At 36.5% G+C, this 18305-nt stretch overlaps 1 protein-coding gene and 1 pseudogene across 18 annotated transcripts in view; one reads left to right on the top strand and one right to left on the bottom strand.

Moving 5' to 3' along the window:
* Nucleotides 1-18305, top strand: part of PUM1 (pumilio RNA binding family member 1) — a 110239-nt gene that overhangs the window by 30124 nt on the left and 61810 nt on the right. For 12 of the 18 annotated variants that reach the window (XM_036231150.1, XM_036231143.1, XM_036231158.1 and 9 more), the window contains 2 exons: nucleotides 12766-12874; nucleotides 13834-14012. The exons of 4 other annotated variants lie outside the window; for them this stretch is intronic. In XM_036231150.1, coding sequence (XP_036087043.1) covers nucleotides 12766-12874; nucleotides 13834-14012 — 288 coding nt within the window. The remainder of the gene's footprint in view (nucleotides 1-12765; nucleotides 12875-13833; nucleotides 14013-18305) is intronic. 2 more of the 18 variants (XM_036231144.1, XM_036231154.1) reach the window with 1 other exon arrangement.
* LOC118605258 lies at nucleotides 6314-6432 on the bottom strand (annotated as a pseudogene).

Below are 18305 nucleotides of genomic sequence, written 5' to 3'. Positions count from 1 at the left end.
CCTGTAGGAGGGTTGTATCGTTACTGTTCATGTTCTGAAAAGGATGGATTTGCAAAGAGAGTGGTTCTAATTGTAAAGTACTTTGAGAGTCTTTGACAGATAAGGTACTTTATTCTTCCTAATTGGTTTTCTAACTTTTAAAAACTAAGAACCTTTATTCTTTTCAAGATTTTAATGTTTTACATGTGGTAAACTTGACAGTTTTCAGGAATGTTAAAGATAGTAGTGATTATTTCTGGAAAAATTGATGTATTTAGATATGTGGCCCTTGGTCTTTGTATTAAACTGAAGCATAGGAAAACTTACCCTTGGTAATAGGTTTGTAAAACTGAGGAAGGGAATCTGGAAAGTGTTCTTGTATATGGAGTAATAATGAATCCTAACATGTTCCCTGGAAATAAGAATAAGGTAAGATGTATTTAAGATATAGCTGCAGGTTCTCATTATTTGATACATAGGAATTCTATTCATAAGTGTGAGACAGCAGAATGAACGGATTGTAGACAGAGGAATTGGATAGTGATTTGGAGAGCTGGTAATCCAAAGAAAGGTATAACTTGGTCAGAGAGATCTCATTGGACCAGAACTCTGAAGCCACAGTTTCCAGTCTTAGCTCAGACATTCATCTTCTTTGGACTTTGCTTTTTTCCATTTGTAAGACAAAGTAGGACTAGATGGTTTCCCAGGATCCTTTCAAGTCTAAGATTCTCACCGTTTTCCCATAATTCTATCTTTAAAAATATAGAAAACAGGATTAGTTCTGCCTTTTTTAGGATATTCCAGAGGGCATCTAAAAATGCGTTTTTAGAATGACTTTCTCCTTGTTCTGTAGAGGTTCTGTAACTTTTCATGGGCTTCTCTAAGTGTCTCATTTCCTGGTTTGCAGCTGTCTGAGACGTTGAAGCACCTGTCCTTCAGGGCCCATGGGTTGGTAATTCTGAAGTCAGAGCAAGTGGGGGCTTAACGTGGCTACCAAGTCTGTTAAAAATTATTTTCTACATCTTTCCATCATGGCAAACATAATGGCTCAAAGGACTGGCTCATAGAATTGGAGGCTTTCGGGTAGCTAAAAGTACTTTTAGGATCCCCAGTCCTAGAAGGGCTACCCCACACTGGCAGTTCCTTGAAGTTAGGATCCCATAATAGTAACTCATTTGACTTCAGAATGGATTGGATTTTGGAAAGAAGAAATATTGTCTGCCAGCAAGATCATGCAGCCTTTCTTGTAGAAGGGAAGAAAAACTAATGTTTTCTTGTGGTGTATTAATATAAAAAGATGTGACAAAGTAGTATAACATCCCTTTTTTTCCTCAAAATGTAGCTTTTGAGTACAGATAGGAATGGTGAAAGCTACCTAGTTCCATAACTTTGTATTAATGCCTTTAGTTCTTGTGGATTTTTGACATCTTGCTGTTAAAATGAAATGTTTACTTTAGAGAAAACATAGCTAGCTAGGCTAAGTGACTGGAAGAATAAGATCTTAGTTACTAATGTTCCTGTAATAGATTAATGACTGTGGGTTAGAGGTGAAGTGACCTCTTCATAATTCTTGTTTGGGAAAGTTCCTGGAATCTCATAATAGTTTTGGGATTGGGTTTGGGCATTTTGAGGAACAAGATTAGAAGAAGATGTCTTCTGATTCTGAGAATGTGGGTGTATGTGTCATTTGGAACCTGCTTCCCAATTCTGTCTGGTCACTTTGAGACCTGTGTGGAACTCCATTCATTCCAATTTCTGCCTTCTGTCCTGCACTGGAAAGACTAGGCAGACGTACCATCGTGTATGTTGAGTAGTCTTAGAATGTTTGAGTGCAGTAGGATATAGCTGATTCAATCTACGTAGTGTCTAATCTGTCTCCATTTAATTTCTCCCTTTTAAAAGTCCTCCTTTGGCTGAAATATTATTCTTTTCACCCACATCAGTATGCTGTATTTGAGGATAATCCAACTAAATAACTACAATATTACATTAACACTTCGGCATTGGTTTCATTACCTATGTGAATCTCCAAGCAGGTTTTTGAGAAATATCAATACCATTTTTTTACGTGAGTAAAATGGGTCCTAAGGTTAAGTGACTTCCTGCTAAGGTCGTAAATGTCCTGATGTGGATTCACTTCAAGTTCTATTTCATTAGACTCAAAATAATAATAACTTCTGCGTAATGAGTATATGTGGTTTTCCAGGTCCTGTGCTAATCACAATCACTTCATATCCATTACAGTCTTCACAGTGGTTCTACAATATTACAGTGCCCTTTTATAGGCCAGGCAAAAGAGATCAGAGAAGTTGACATGATTATGAGAAAGCTGTTTGAACCCAGTCTCTATCAGTCCAAATCCTGAATTTTTCTGTTGTTTCTGTATGTCCAGAATCTACCCATAATTCAAAATCCAAAGCTTTCTTGCTCTCATCAATGAGAAACAATGGAAGGGAATTCAAGTATCATTCTTATGACCCTAATTCATTTTCTATATAGTGATTTGTGTAAATGTTTTCTATTTCCTTGCACATAAATTAGTTGAGGGCAGGGATGTCAGCTAATAAGGTATTTTGTAAACAATAGCTGCCTAATATATTATTTTGTATGAATCTTATGCCAGTAAATATCTTTTTCTAAGCACAGATTCCTTTTTTATTTTCTTTTACTTTGTGAGATGGTATCACCCTCCCCTCAAGGGACCACAGTTCAAGAAATATTTATTACCGGTATTCTCTGTTCAGATTACTTTTCCACCCTCAGGGATGTGGGGGTGTGCAGGGGAGGATGAGGAACAGATACAACTGAAAAGCATTTATTCAACCTCTGCAAATTTTTATATTTTTAAACTATTAGATAATTACTTTTGCAAAGAGTACATAAGATGAATAGTAAATTAGCAGTGCTGTTATCCAAGTTGAATCTGATATAAAGGCATTTATTATAAAGGATCTTTTGTTTAATATAGTTGTAACTGGATCAATAGGACACGTTCTCTGTGCCATCTGCTGGGACATGGAAATATCCTCATATATATACAACCAGACATAATGGAATTTAGAAAACTGAAATGACTTTTGTTATATTTCTTGGTTGTGTGTATTAAACTATGTTGTACATAATTCTCGTTTACTGTTATTTTACTGATGAGGAATCAGAACACCAAAGTTTAATTCATTGTCTTGATTAATTAATGCATTCTGTGGTTTCATAACAAAGCATATAGAGGAAGTAGTTTAATTTCTCTGTTGGTCTTGCTTGTATACATAGTAGCCATACCTATGAGATATGCATTTGGAATTCATGAAAAAGGGAACTTGTCCATATCTGGCACACTGAGGTCCTTGTCTTGTCAATTTAATAATTAAAAATACCCTGAGGCTGACTTGATGTGGGGGATAGGTTTGATCCCATCTCCTTTCTTAGTTTTGAGCTATTTGCTTCCTTCTTTGGGAATATGAGAGGGGTAGCTCCTGAAGCGATTTAGATATTTTCATGGTTTTATTCATGAACTTCACAGGTTTCCTAAGTGATCTGGAGGCTTATCTTTTGCACACTGAGCTCTCAGATACTATTGCAAGAGTAATTTAAATTATTATTAAAGTCTAGATGTAATGAATGTGGTTGTGTTACAGATCAAACCATGTAGTTTATACATAAATAACAACAAGTACCCTTATTTATAGGTAACTTTCAGAGGTAACACAGTCCTCTTTTTCCTTACATTCTATATCCTGCAGAAAAGCCTGGGTCACCCTAGTTATTTCTTCATTTTCTGAATATACCGCAGTCTATCAAGTTTTATGAAGATAGAGAAAAGTTTCTTTTGGCTCTGTTACAGTAGCTAGAAGTGGGAGGGTATAAAGAAAACATTACTTTCAGTGGATTCAAGAGAGTATGTGCAGTGAAGAAAGGATTACTGTGGAGCTTGCCCTAGGTTAATTTATTGTAAAATAATGTGGAGATTGAAGTGCAAACAGTATCTCCAAGTTTTTTTGAAGGGCATGTTTTACGAAAATACGGTGTCTTTTGTGTGTTTCTTTTCAAGGATGAAGTTAACAGTGTGCCCTATGCTCCTGTGGAAGGGAGTACATTTTAACAGTAATCATCAATTGGAGAACCGTTTGCAGTTCTAATCTGTGGTTCTCCCAAAATTTAAGAGCTACCAAATTTTTCTTATCTCTGCTTTTTCGCTCTTACTGTTCCCCAGCAACCCACAGTGGATTTCAGGACAGTCATACAACTTTACCCATTGAACCTGTAAACTTAAACTTGCAACACGATATTCATTCTTATACTTGGATCCTGATTTCATCTAGCCTTTGCATTCTTTGGCTCTATAGAATAGATCTCTGATTAAAAGAACTTCAGTGATAGACTGACTGCCTTAGTGACTTCATTCATAATCATCATGATGGGCTTATGACTCTTCTCTTTTGAAATTATATAGCTTTTAAAAAAATGCTTTGAAACAGAGAGGCATCTGAGCAGCAGTTTGTACCTTCCTTGCCCCCATTTCCACGGGTCCTTTCTTTTAACATTTCTTGCCTAGATCACTGCAGTGATCTTTTTGCTTAGCCTCCCAGCATCCATTTGCTTTCTCTCATCCCATTTTATGGAGGAATGTTAGATTAATCTTTTAAAATTTGTTGATACTCCCCGTTTCTGCCGGTTGGTTTAGGTGCTCCATAAAACCTCACTGGCAACTGGACTAGTGCTTTTTCACCCTCTCCTTACTCCTCCTTATGTTAATGCCAGGCTCTTTTTTTGTTGGTAGGCTCTTGCCCTACTTGCTTTCATTTTTACCTTTGCTCTTTGTAGAAAGTCCTTAACCACTGTGCTCTCTCTCTCTACTTCTCACCTCCTTTAAGGCATTCCTTCACTGGTCCTATCCCAGGTTATTGTTCCATCCTTCATCTGTAGTAGGTTGTAAAGTTTAAGGATCTGTACCCCACTATTACTGTGCTTACCTTGAAATGCTTTGTAACTGTATCAGTTTGATTCCTGGTAGGTCCTCCTCCCTCTCCCTAATCTTTTCTTTCAGGGCAGAGAAGTCTTACTACTTTCATTATTTCCAGTGGTGGCTAATGCAGGCTGTGCAAGTAGTGCTGTTTAAGTAATACTTTGCCGTTTGACATCAGTGAGTACTTGTGCTGAAACTTTTTTTCAGTGGCCAGAAAATCAGTATTGGTTTTCTAAATGTGGGAGAGATCAAATTACCTCATATTGGTCAAGCCTAAGTGATTTATTTGATTTTGTTCTTGTTGGTGGAAATGTTATTAAAGGACATTAGATACAACTATTAACAATGCTTATGAAAAATACTTAATAGCCCTGGAAAATATTTTGAAAATCTGTTCATTTTATATACTGTATAATTATAATTAGGCAAAAAACCTTTTTTTTTTTTTTAAGGAGAATATGTTAGATTTCAACCAAAAGAGATATTTAGTTAAGAGACCATTAATATGGATTTTATTTCAGTAGTAACCATCTTGCCATGTAAGCTAAAAATTTTGAGCAGTAATTACTAGATGCCAGGAGATAATGCTGCCTAGTAGAGAAATGTGAAAAATTTATAGCAAATACTGATTCTTAGTTTTTTTTGTGTTTTGAATTAAATAGAGCAAAACGTTTTAGCATTTAAAAACCTTTACATATTAAGTATTGAGTAGCCAATTAAAAAGAAGGAAGGACACTTCCTTATCTGTAGATACACAAATGGGAAGTGATAATTTAGATCATATTTAAATTGAAAGAGAAGAAAATTAAAACATAGTCTTTTTGTTTATATACTTATTTTTAATTTAAAAAAATAACTGGTTTGAGATTAAACTATTGAACATTTCTAACATTTTTTATTTAAGCTAGTTTTCAAAGTGGATTGCAAGTTGTTTGCTTCCTTAAAAATACTTGAAGCATATGGTGTAAGTTTTCCTTTTAAAATCACCACTAAATTGTCACTTTAAAATAATGTTGAAGTGAAATATGTCTGCTAAAGAGAAAACATTTGAAGTGAATTCTGTACCACCATAATCCAATTTTTATTTATTAGAAAATTAGTTATAAATCATAATAAAAGTGTGTTTTGTAACAAATCACCTGTAAACCCACTACCCCACAAGTAGCTATTTTAGTTTTTATTTTTCTTTCCAATCTTGAACTAAAAGGGAAGGGTACATGAGGAACAGTCTTTACATCTATATTTTACTTCTAAAATTTAATGTTATTAAAAAAAAATTTTTTTTTTTTAGGTGAGACAACCCTTGGTTGACCTCACAGATTCCAAGGACCTTGTCAGTTTACAATCCCTTTTTTTTTTTTTTATTTTTTACACCTACAGCACCTGGTCGTCTTAGGTGGTCTTCCGTCCAAGTACTAACCAGGTCCGACCCTGCTTAGCCTCCAAGATCAAATGGAATCGGGCTTGTTCAGGGTAGCATGGCTGTAGACTAATGTTATTTTATAAATATCACTTATAGTCGTTATGACTCTTGGATGAGCTTATATTGTTGTATTTATGGCTACCTTATTGCACATTTAGTTTGCTCCCAACTTTTTTGCTCTTACACTTTGAATGTAGAGTTTTTCTTTTGATTTCTTTTTTGTAGTTTCTCTTTTGTTGAGATAAATTCTCAGGAATGAACATGACTTTTGATGTATATATTTTCTTAAAAAGACTTCCAAAAATTGTCCTAACAGTGAATAGTTGTACCTTTTCTTTAAGCCTTGTAAAGAATATTGATTTAATATTTAAACTGATTCTTGTTAAAGCTTTAATAATAACAATGTGTGTAGTTCATAGTATTTGTGTGAAAGCACATTGTATACTCACTTGATTTCACAGCTACCCTCTTATTGAATGGAGAGCTAGATAAATCTCCTTAGGGAATTAAGATTTTGAGAAGGGCTTTAAGAAAATTATACAATTCTTACACATTAGACCTCTGACTAGAACATTTGACTGGCAGCAGTAACCAGTACTTTATTTCGGTCAGTCCTGAGCAGTCATTTTTCTGAGTTAATGTCAGATTCTTTTAATGTAATGAGAAAATTACTAAGAGATTTAAAAAAAAATAGAGGGACAGGCTATGTCTTACCAGCTAGTTAAAATATCAGGTATTTGACTTGGGCATTGGCTACATTCCAGCGACACTAAACTAGTGTTGGAAGTTTGCATTTCTAGGTAACATGACCAAACTGGTTCATGCCTGCAGGGCTGTAGCATTCCTGTGACTAGGACTCCTTAAGAAGCCATATATCTGCTCTGAGAGACTGCTCTATGCAGCCTGTATTAAGTGTGTAAGCAGTTACCTAATATTTTATTCCTCTTTAGTGCAGAGTACTTATTGCAGAATGTGGTTAGTGTTGACCAGCAGAAAACCTCATTGATACTTCCCTATGCAAATATTAGTGGTGGTATGGCCAGACAAGCCCAGTCTTAAATAATCATCCTGCTCCTTAGTTTCTGCAAAGTTGTAGTCATGGTTCTTTTTGTAGTGTTTTCTTAGGGCTCTTAATTTTATGGGATTTATACTGGAGTGGGCGGGGTGGTACTGTGCTCACATTTGCTAGCTGAGTACATGGGAGCATTTCATTGGTTGGCCATTAGTTTTGTGAAGTCTGTTGGTTATTTGTTCTTAAATAATAATAGCAGGTAATTCTTTGAGTGGTTCATTGTACATCTTTACACACTATCTTATTTAATGCCCATAACAGTTCATTTTATAGGTGAGAAAGCTGAGGGTAGAGGGGTTAAATTCACACAGTTGGCATGTAAAACCAGTTAAAAAATGATTGCAGAGCACTTACATGTGCTTTACCACTGTATCGGCTTTTAAAATAAGAATCCTAGAGGTTCTTGACATTCTCAGCCTCTTATTGTCTCTACTTCTGCTTAAAGAGCTCTTAGTAGGGGTTAATGTGATGATTGCTTATGCAAGTGTGGCTTTGTGTATTCTGTTTTGTTAGACGATACAGTTAAAAGGTGTTTCCAAACAAAATTTACAAGTTTTCCAGTAAGTGGATAACTTTGTTTATAAACCAATGCTTGATTTCTGTTTTGTTTTCCAGAAGACTCATGAATAAGCTTACTTGATTTCTTTGCTTTCCTTAAGTCTTTTCTTTTACAAACCTATGGTTCAGGCTGGGATAATAGTGGTGTGTTTTTCTCCCAAAGATTTGAGAGCAGATAATATATTGGATGAGTAAATAGGAATCCTGTTCAATGGGATAATGCAAGGAAGAGTTCAAGATCTGTTGTATTGCAGGGGAGGATGTAGGATCTCCCAAGCCCTGTTTTTGTTTAGCAGGTTGTGAAAGGGACGCAGACCACTAATTCAAAGATGATTGATTGGATTATGGGATTAACACCCCCCCCCCAACCAGAACCACAGGAGACTAACGTATAAAAACCATAATGCAGTTTACTAATTTATAAGGAGAAATAACTCTCAAGTGGATAGGATAATTGCATTCAGTAATCAGCATGCTTGGCTACAGGAGGAAGCCAAGTTCTCATTAGAAGTTTGCTTGGTAAGCAGAGCCTGAGCCAGGGAAGTTACTTGGATGGTTTTAGTGGCTACTGTAATCAAGCTACTATCTCGCCTGATACAGTGATTGCTTTTTAAAGATAGACTTGTTTGTGCATCATATGTCCTCTCCCTCAAGGTACCAACTGGATAATACTGCCTACATCTGACTCCCAGGGTCTCCTTTGCTTTTATTGGACCAGTTTCTATTTTGTTAATCTTCCTTTAGAATTGTCAAATCTTTTAATCCTTTTATTGCCTAATCTTTCTTTAAAGTGAATTTTGTCAACCTCTGCTGTGATCTGTTCTTTTTAGTCCTGTCAAAAACAGTAATTTCAAGTTCTTCATGGGAGTAAGCATGAACCATCTTTTCATCCACTAGTTGCATTTCAGTTTTTGGTGATTGCATTTAGGTGTGGCTTAAGTGAAGGTTTGATAATTTCTGGCATTTATGCCAGTGGGTTGGTGAGCCAGAATGTTTTAGCCAATGCTGTAGATGATGTCACCTCCAGAAAGGTTGCTGTTGGATTTGATATAACAATTGGATGCTCAAATCACTTTGTTTTTATAAATCAGTAGGTTATAGTATTGCTTCTTTTAATATGATTAGATTTGAACAGTAATGTCTCTATTTTAGTTGAGTTTTGGATATGTATGTGATTGCTATTAGTTCTCAGTAAGCTTATGTCTAAATTGATTTGACTTTGCATAATTTAAAAAGCCAATCATCTTTTTGATACAGAAGGACTATAAGACAAAATAGGGAAGAACATGAAATGGAATAATTTATTTTTCCACATTGTATTTTAGATGTTAGAAATGATACAAAAAGTGCTTCTTGAAACAAACTCTTAACGAAGTGTTCTGAATATAAGAAAATGCCTCCATGCATTCACAACTATATCAGCTACCTATTGCTACATAACACATTTCTTCAGAATTCAGTGGCTCAGAACAACACAGTGTTTAAGCCTCACAGTTTCTGTCGGTTAAGAACCCAGTCGTGGGCTCGCAAGACCCTCTTATTTCACGGTCCTTCACAAGCTGCAGTCAAGATCTCAGCTGGAGCTGCAGCCATCTCAGTTCAGTTGGGGAAGGGTTGGCCTCCAAGCTCACTCATGTGGTTGATGTTAAGATTAAGTTCCCCTCAAGTTGTTGGACTGATGTCCAGTGACCCCTCATGATTCCTTGCTACATTGGCCTCTATAGAGCAGCTCACAACATAGCAGTTAGCATCATCAAAGGGAGCAGCCAAGAGAGATGAGAGAGCAAGAGAGGAGTAGAAACAAGACGGATGTCAGTTTTCTGTAACATCATCTTGAAAGCTTCAGCCCTTCACTTTTGCCTTGTGTTATTCCTTAGAAGCGAGTCACTAGGTCTAGCCCCTTCTAGGGAGGGAATTTCATAGGGCACGAGTACCAGAAGACAGAGGTCATTAGGAGTCATTTCAGATTCTGCTTCCCACATAATTTAGGAGAAGGGGATGTTTTGGATGAAAGAAAGAAATCTAGGTTCTCTGTACGATCCAGAGTATGACGAGATTTGCTAAGTTTGCTTCTGTCTTTGCTCAGGTACTTTGCTGTAGTACTTTCCTTTCCTTCCCACTTGCAGGGTGCTCTTGCAACCCACACTTTCTACCTTTTTTCTCTCTTATAACTTGCATACTGCTGCCCTCTCTCCACCCCCTTTTTCTTTATCTCTTACGGACTTGCCTTTTTAGTCCCTGCTGTTTTTATTGATAATAGTTCATTGAGCTTCTTGCAACTACTTTGCCAAAGCATATGGAGTTCTATTACTTTTTGGGCTGTTGCTAAAGTCTGTTTAGGATTTATGTTTACCATTTTTTAATAGTGGGAGATATGGTCGCTTCTTGGTATTAGACTAGGGTCTTGAGTTTTTTTGGTGTGTATTATTCTGAGACTTGTTGGATCTATTACTACTTTGAGAAGTAGTCTCTCCACTTTTTAGCACCTTTCTACATGTATTGTTGTTTTCCTTTTGAGAGAAGTTGGCCAGGAAACAGTCTTGATTTTGTATTCACCTGCTTTTGCTGGCTTTGTGTGCTATGACAGCCCAGTAAACTAAAGTGAAAGACGACAGGATCCCAGAGTCATTTTTGAAGCCTTGGGTTCAAGGGCTTCTGCTTTCAGAAAGCACTTTGACAAATTATGGACAGACAACATTTTGCACATGTAGGCTGGTACTTACAGAAGCTTTTCCTTGAGTTTTGAATAAAGATTTCCAAATTTGTGTGGAGAGGGATAAGTACCATAATGAATATTTTTGATCACCTTTGTTCTTTCCACTATTATATGGAAAATAAAATTAACCAACAAGTGAGGTGTTCCTTGTGCTGACATTCTTTCTTCTAGTACATAGAGAAGTTGATGTGGACTCCTATTTGCTCACACTTCTTAGAAAATAAAGGAGAAAAATCAGAATGTTAGTTGTAAAGGGTACAACCAAGAGGGAAAGAAATTCTGTTTGCAATCTTGTGAGAGGGCATTTTTGAGACTAAAAGGGGAGAAAGAAGTTTAAAAACAAGAATTCTTGAATTGTGCTTGAGGTAGTTTGCGTAAATTTTCAGTATCCCTTCTGTGATTTACAGTTATTTTGCTTTGGCGTAATGTCACTAAGTACATTCGTTGAGAACCTACTATGTGGCAGGCATTGTACTCATCAGCAATACTTCTAATCATCACAACAACTTGAAAAATATCTCCTTCATTAGTTAAAGAGAATGAGGAGCAGGGCAGTCCAGCAATTTGTCCTAGGACATATCAAAGTGGTCTAGGCCAGGGCTTCCTTATTCCACCTCTTAGCTGTGTCTGGTCTGTCTTTCCTGTTGTACCCCATCCCCCAGTCCCTTCAAATTACAGACTAGCTACCTTCTTGTTAACTTCAGAGAATGAAAGGGAGAGGCTTACTAAGAATTGGCTGCTTGTAACTGTTCATCTTCAAGTAAACTTATGCATCTGTGCAATTAAATGCTGGACCCAAATATGTCTTCTGTCATGATTGCTTTGATTAGAAAATAAATTAGGGCCTGAATTAAAAACTGCGTGGGAAACTGCTTTGGTCCAGGAACCCTTGTCTACCAGATGGATTTATAGAGCTAGAGTAAAATTATGCTGAAAAACTGAGAATTTAGGTTTAGAAAGGTGAGATTTATTTTAGTAAGGCCAAAGTTGAGTTATTCCTCTATTATTATTGGGTTATGGGACATAAATTGGAAAGGTAAACCTTTATTGTTAAGTAGAAGAGCAAATGTTTTATGCTTTCTGGTTTTTTCTGTTTCTCTGAGAAAATCAACTCCCCAGGTGTGCTTTCAAACACCTGAGTTTCTTGTCTGTCTAGTAGCAGCTTAAATGAAAACATAATTAGGGGAAATAATAGGGACATTTTAGTTAGTATATGATGACCAGAATGAAGAATGATGGGATTCTAGTTTTCCTTTGTAACTCTGGTCACTAATGCTTTGATTTTTTGCAAAACTGTAATGTGTTTTGCATTTCTTTGGTTGAAGTTCATTTAAACGTCTCATATTAGATTAGAGCCAGTGATGCCTGCATTTCTAAGAAGCATAGAATGTTTTGTCAAGTCAGTTTAATGACATTACTAAATATTGTTAAAATTAATTGAGATTAAGAGATTCTTATTTTCCTTTCAATAATAGGGAAAGCCGGCTTTTCTTTCCTTATCTTGGAATAAGTTAATGATGTGGTTGGGAAGTGTGTTTTGTTTTTTCTTTCTGGTGATGGAAGTGTTTTTGGTTAACAGAATCTCTTTATATTCCATACCTAGTAGCTGGAGTCTGAGTTCATGCTCTAGCTTGAGTAACTTTGTATGGTCAGTCAGTATACATCTAGACTGTTTTAGTAGTTGCAGGTACTTTCTTTTTTCAGTAAGAGTCTTCTTAGGAAGCAGTTAGCTGATAGGCCTAATATTAGTCCTCCCCTTTAAAAATCTTGGTGAAGGTTAAGTGAATAATTCTAGATATTTAAGCTGAGCATCTGTTGCTTGCAATGGGTTGATTTGTGTGTGCGCCCCCTGCCCCACCCTGCCTTAGGTCTCTGTGACTTTTACCAAATATATAGTAGTGCTCTGACCACAATCTGTGTAGCCAGAACACTGTGATTAAAGACCTTCAGGGCACATGAGCATCTTCAGTACCCTTGTCTAAAAGAAAGTGTTGACTGCTGTACTTTCATCCTTTATGAATTCTTTAAAAGCATCTATTATTTTTAATTTGCAGCAGCTCTTGCCAGGTAAAAAGTTTTGGGAAACAGATGAATCCAGCAAAGATGGACCAAAAGGAATATTCCTGGGTGATCAATGGCGAGACAGTGCCTGGGGAACATCAGGTAATCTAGATCTAGCATCTGTACTGTGATTTATGCTTGTCTTAGAGCTCCTTTTCTCAGCAATTGGCAAGCCATGAATTTTATATCAGTGACATAAGCATGTCAAGCAATGTCTTGTCTTGCAGTATAATTGCCACGAAGGAGCTTATATGATGTAATTTATTAAAACATAATTAACACAGAATCAAATCTTCAATATTTTATTGAAGTGGTAGCCACAGGGGAATGGTCTTATTTGAAAAGACCGTAATTTCACCTAAAACTTCTTGTTCTGTACTGCTGTCAGTATACTTGGAATTAGAAAACCCATGCCTGCCATTTGAAGTCATGTTTCTTTTTCCTCCCCTTGCTGGTGTAATGTGTATGGGATGATCAATCTATAAATGTGGTTGGGGCCAAATCAAGTCACTGGGCATGGATGCTCTTCTGAACAGACTGTCCTTGAAGAGGAATGAGGAAAACTTGTAGAGACAGCAGAAAGAAATGACAGATGATAGGGAGGAAGGAGACAGAAAACCCAAAAGCTGATGTGCTGTGTTACAGCATAGTGTAAGAATGGAACCTCAGATGACACTGAGTCATCAGAAAATATCAAATTATGTTGATTTTTAAAAAGGGCGGTAAAATCACATTTTGTTTTAGTAATAATATCACCAATAAAATATATTAAAAAGAATTTCTGCTACTCAAAAGGGGCAAACATTAATTTATCCACTGAACTAGATAAATCAGTTATATGAACTGCTGTATTGCACAGCTATCCTGGATATGAGGGGTGTATTCTGCTTCCTTAGCTATGTAGAATATTATACTTAGGGAAAACCATAGTAGGAGGTTTAGGCTCAACTGACCATGGCAGGTTTCCTGATTCCTAGTCATTGGTTTATCCATGAGACATCACTCATAATTTGTTTGAGCCTCTGGCTGCACTATATCATGCTTGTGTATCTTTTTTGTAGATCATTCAGTTTCCCAGCCAATCATGGTGCAGAGAAGACCTGGTCAGAGTTTCCATGTGAACAGTGAGGTCAATTCTGTACTGTCCCCACGGTCGGAGAGTGGGGGACTAGGCGTTAGCATGGTGGAGTATGTGTTGAGCTCATCCCCGGGAGATTCCTGTCTAAGAAAAGGAGGATTTGTAAGTTGGCTTGAGGAACTTGTTCCTATATCTCTCTTTTTTTTTTATATCCCCTAAAACAAAACATGCCTGTTTAGTTTCCTTAGATATTCACAGCACTAGTTACAGGGTATTATAAAACACTTTTATTAAAATTAGATTTCAGCAAACTTGTAGGAGATGTAAACTTAAAAATAGAGAAATAATAGTTTTTTTGGGATTCACTGATAGTAATGTGAGGCAAAAACTGAAATCCAGATCGCATTTCATTGGTCTACCAGAAAATACCATTTTTGGTTTAAAACACACAAAGAAGTAAACAGTTGGAATTAAAGAAAGCTGAAGCTGAGGTATTAGTATTGACTAGATTGGAGAGCAGTGATTTGCCAGTACCCAAGAATCCTTAAAATGGATCAGATATGTAGGATCACTCTTGTTTTGCTAGCTAGGCTTTAATTATGGGATGGTCTTTGGCCATTTTTAAACAACCTTGCCTTTTACATCCAGCCTGTTAGGAAATTAGAAATTCTATTAATTCTATATTTGTATTTTTTTGTCGGGTTCATCATTCATCTCTCTAATGCTAAATTGTAGCCAAAGCACAATCTGTCTATATCTTCTTCTTTTTTTTAAGTCTAAACATTCTTCCTCAGCATCTTTGATAGCCTCTCTCAAAACTAGTCCTTTCTTACATCATTGACTTTTTAGGTCTAGAAGTCTTGAGATAAAAACATTTGAGTCTTCCTCATTCTGTATTCTGCGACTGGTTTTATATTCTGGGTTATAGACAGGAAGGCCATGAGAGGCACCCTGAATATATATGTCTTCCCCTTTTTGGAGCTCGTACTACCTGTTGGCAGTCATTTAAGAGACCTTTTTTTCTCTCAAGTTATATTTAAAATGTTACCTCCATGACTGTCTTTCTTTATCTTATAGCATTTGTTGTTGATATTTTTATTGGTACACGTCTGTTGCTAGGTGTCAGAGGCTTGGTCTTATTTTTCCCTTTCCACTTCAAACTTCTTTAGAGTAACAGTAGTTCATTTTTTGGTGCAGCATACTCAAGTGTCAAGTACAATTCTTTAATATATTAATGGATATTAAACGAATGATTGTTGCTTTGGTCGGCATGAAGAGAACGGGTCCACATGGAGTTAGCTTTATTCTAAGGTTGTCAAAGGTGATGCTTCATCTGACATTGACACTTGACATGTAGCTAGAACTTTTAATTCCACAGAAAAATCAGAAAAAAATGAAATGAAATGAAATTTCTTTAAGAGACTGGTTTGGATTTTTTCCAGTTCTACACCTAGAAGTTTGGTGTGAGGAATTTAGCCAGAAGAGGATCTTTTACTTTTATAACTGCAGTTAGGATTAGGGGACTAAATTGGGGTTTTTGTGTTCATCTTGACTTCTAGCCATACCAGAGCTGAACTGATTGCTTTTAGATCTTTTTGACTCTGCAGAGATATAGGTCAGGTTTAGTGGCTTGTGGATCATATAGGAAAAGGCTTCTTTTATTTGACTCTTTCCAAGAGGCTGCATGAGAAGAACAAGGTCTCTACCCTTTGGATGTGGGGAATAGGATCAGGCGAATGTGATTATTTGCCTGTTGTCCCATGGGAAGAATGATGTTACTACTTCTCTCTTTTCACCTTCTCTCCTTAACACTTTCCTAGTCTTATGAATATAGAGTCCTTACATGAAGTGCTGCCTATAACTTAATTACTATAGGAGAAAAGTTAGTGTCTTGCATAGGTAAGTTGTTAGTATGGTAAACTGGAACCTGTATGACTTTTGCCATGAATTCTGTCACGTGCATCAGTTAATCTTATGGCACAGCTGTTATCTTTTACATTCAGTGCCTTGTATTTATAAATGCTACTTCCATCTTTAGTTGTCTTGGGAGACTGGTGATTTTTAACTCTTACAGTATTATCACCAGAGGAGAGTAAAACTTCAGGATAGAGGTCAGAAAATTGAACTCTAAGAACCAGATAATTTACTAAGCTTCTGAGGTTTGCACTAAAATAAATGAAAATTCTGCAAATCTGTGTCCCAACTTCTCAGAAAGAGAGTTGTAGGTAACGAAATCTCTCGTATTTTGACTTGAGTGGCATCTAAAGGGTGATGCAGGAGGACTGATCATTGATATCAAGCTACCATATTCAGTATTGTTGGATAAGGCCTGAGGATCAGTGAACTACTTTATCAGCTTTTGGTTGTATGCTGCTGATCTTATTATACCTAACCTGCCTTTGCTCTGCCTGTTGGTTAGGATGACATCTGACCAAAGCTCTGGTCAGGGAAACCTGAATTACTTTTTGATTGTCATGATATGCATGCATCTTCTTGGGAAAGGTGAGCCTTTAAAAAAAATTCTAGTCTGTCATTCAAAGTGTTGAGTTCAGAGGCCAAGAAGATAGAACATCTGTTTCTGATAGTTAATTGTTTAAAAAAGTGGGCAATTGGTGGTTTATGGGGTCAGAGCACTCAGATGTTTTTACTTTTTGGGTGGCTGTACCATGGAAACCATTGAGAAGCCGCATTTTACCCCTCTGAGAGCTGAAAACATTTCTGATGGCATATGGAATGTAGACCTCAAAACAAGTAGTAAGGGGTCAGTCTCATACTGACAGCAGATAATCCTGACTCTGATTAACTTTTCAGTTAAAGATGGTTTAGAACTAAAGTAACCTACTCATTCTACAGTGGTTTTCCATTTTCTGTAACGTTTCCTGGTTACAGCTTGAATGAAGCTATTTAACTCTTTGTCTAGCTTTCCAGAGCTTGTACAAATGGACTCAGTTTACTAGTTTGACTTTTGAGATAGGAGTACTTTGAGGCTGACAGTAAGAATCTGACAGTAGTATTTTGTTCTTAGCACCCACTGTAAAATTTTAGTAGTATTCCACATAGGAACTAGGAACTTTAGGAAAGCAGTTTTCAGAATGAAAAAACTCAGAATACCAGTCAAGTCAGAGTTGAGTCTTTTAATTTAACTTTTTGGTATCTTTTATTCCTAGAATAAGACAGCTGCCTGTCCGCCGCCTCCCCCCTCACCCCCCCCCCCAAAAAAAAGCATGGTTCGGAATGGTTATAAACTCATATATAACTACTGTATTTTTAGGCCATTGGGTGAAATTGCCTATCTAAAGACCCTGTTGAACATTTTTTGAAATATCAGCTGATTTTCAAATAGATTGAAGCCTAGCCAGTCAGACAAGTGGATCGTAATTTCTGTCTTTCTGGTTTATGGTGTCTAAGGAAATGAGAAAACTGCTCTACACTTTGATTATGGTGTGAAGACCACCCTAACCTTGGAAGAAAGATTCTTAGAAAAAACATATCAGGAAGGCCTACTACTTGTCTGTATAGACTGACTGCCTTCTGACCTGGAGGCTGCATGCAAACTCACAGCAATTCATTTGGGTCATAAAACTTAATGACTTGCTTTTCTAGTCTTCACTGCATTTATTTTATTATAACCAGTGCTACTTGATTTTGTTTAAAAACTTGGTGCAATGTAATACAGGTGGAAGCCAGGTGTTTAAGTCTCATCTGGACCTTAATTTCCTCATCTGCAAAATGGGGGTAATTAAAAACACCCAAATCTAATAAATATGGTTATATAATAATATATATGAAAATGGATTGTAAACATTGTACAACCTTTCTCCACAAAGTCAACAGCATTGATATCACCTGGGAACTAATTAGAAATGCAGAATCTCAGCCCTTACCCCAGACCAATTAAATCAAAGTCTACATTTTGACAAGACCCTCCGGTTATTTGTATGTATATTAACGTCTGATAATTACTGTTATAAGACAATTTTCTTGGAAGTGTAAATTACCAGGAAGCTGTGAATTAAATTCAGAAAATTTTATCTACAGGGTGGAGCCCCTTCAGATTTGAGCTTTCTTTGAGCAAGAAATCTACATGCTCTACTTTGCAGAGTCAATCTTTCTAAATATAGACTAGATAAAAAATTGGGGGTGGGGAGGAAAGACTTATAGAAAACTTTTTTTTTGGTTTGTTTTCATTTCTGTAAGAACAACAGATACCATTCTACACATTTAAAATATATATTCTTTTTCCTCCTGGATCCGATGGTTATTACCACAGTTTGAGGGCAAGCAATACTCTTTACCTTTCTGCACACCAGGAGTTAGGTGATCATAGATGCAGTGCCTGGTACATTTTGTGTTCCACTCTTTCTGAAGTGCACACCCCTTACTTACTTTGTTCATTTTGAAATTGGAATGCATCTTTTTAATAATATGTCATAGTTTAATTGCCAGTGTTTCCTT

The sequence above is a fragment of the Rousettus aegyptiacus genome, unplaced genomic scaffold, assembly GCF_014176215.1.
Source record: "Rousettus aegyptiacus isolate mRouAeg1 unplaced genomic scaffold, mRouAeg1.p scaffold_m13_p_1, whole genome shotgun sequence".
In the NCBI taxonomy this organism is placed as follows: Eukaryota; Metazoa; Chordata; class Mammalia; order Chiroptera; family Pteropodidae; genus Rousettus; species Rousettus aegyptiacus.
This window is presented reverse-complemented; position numbering and strand designations above follow the sequence as displayed.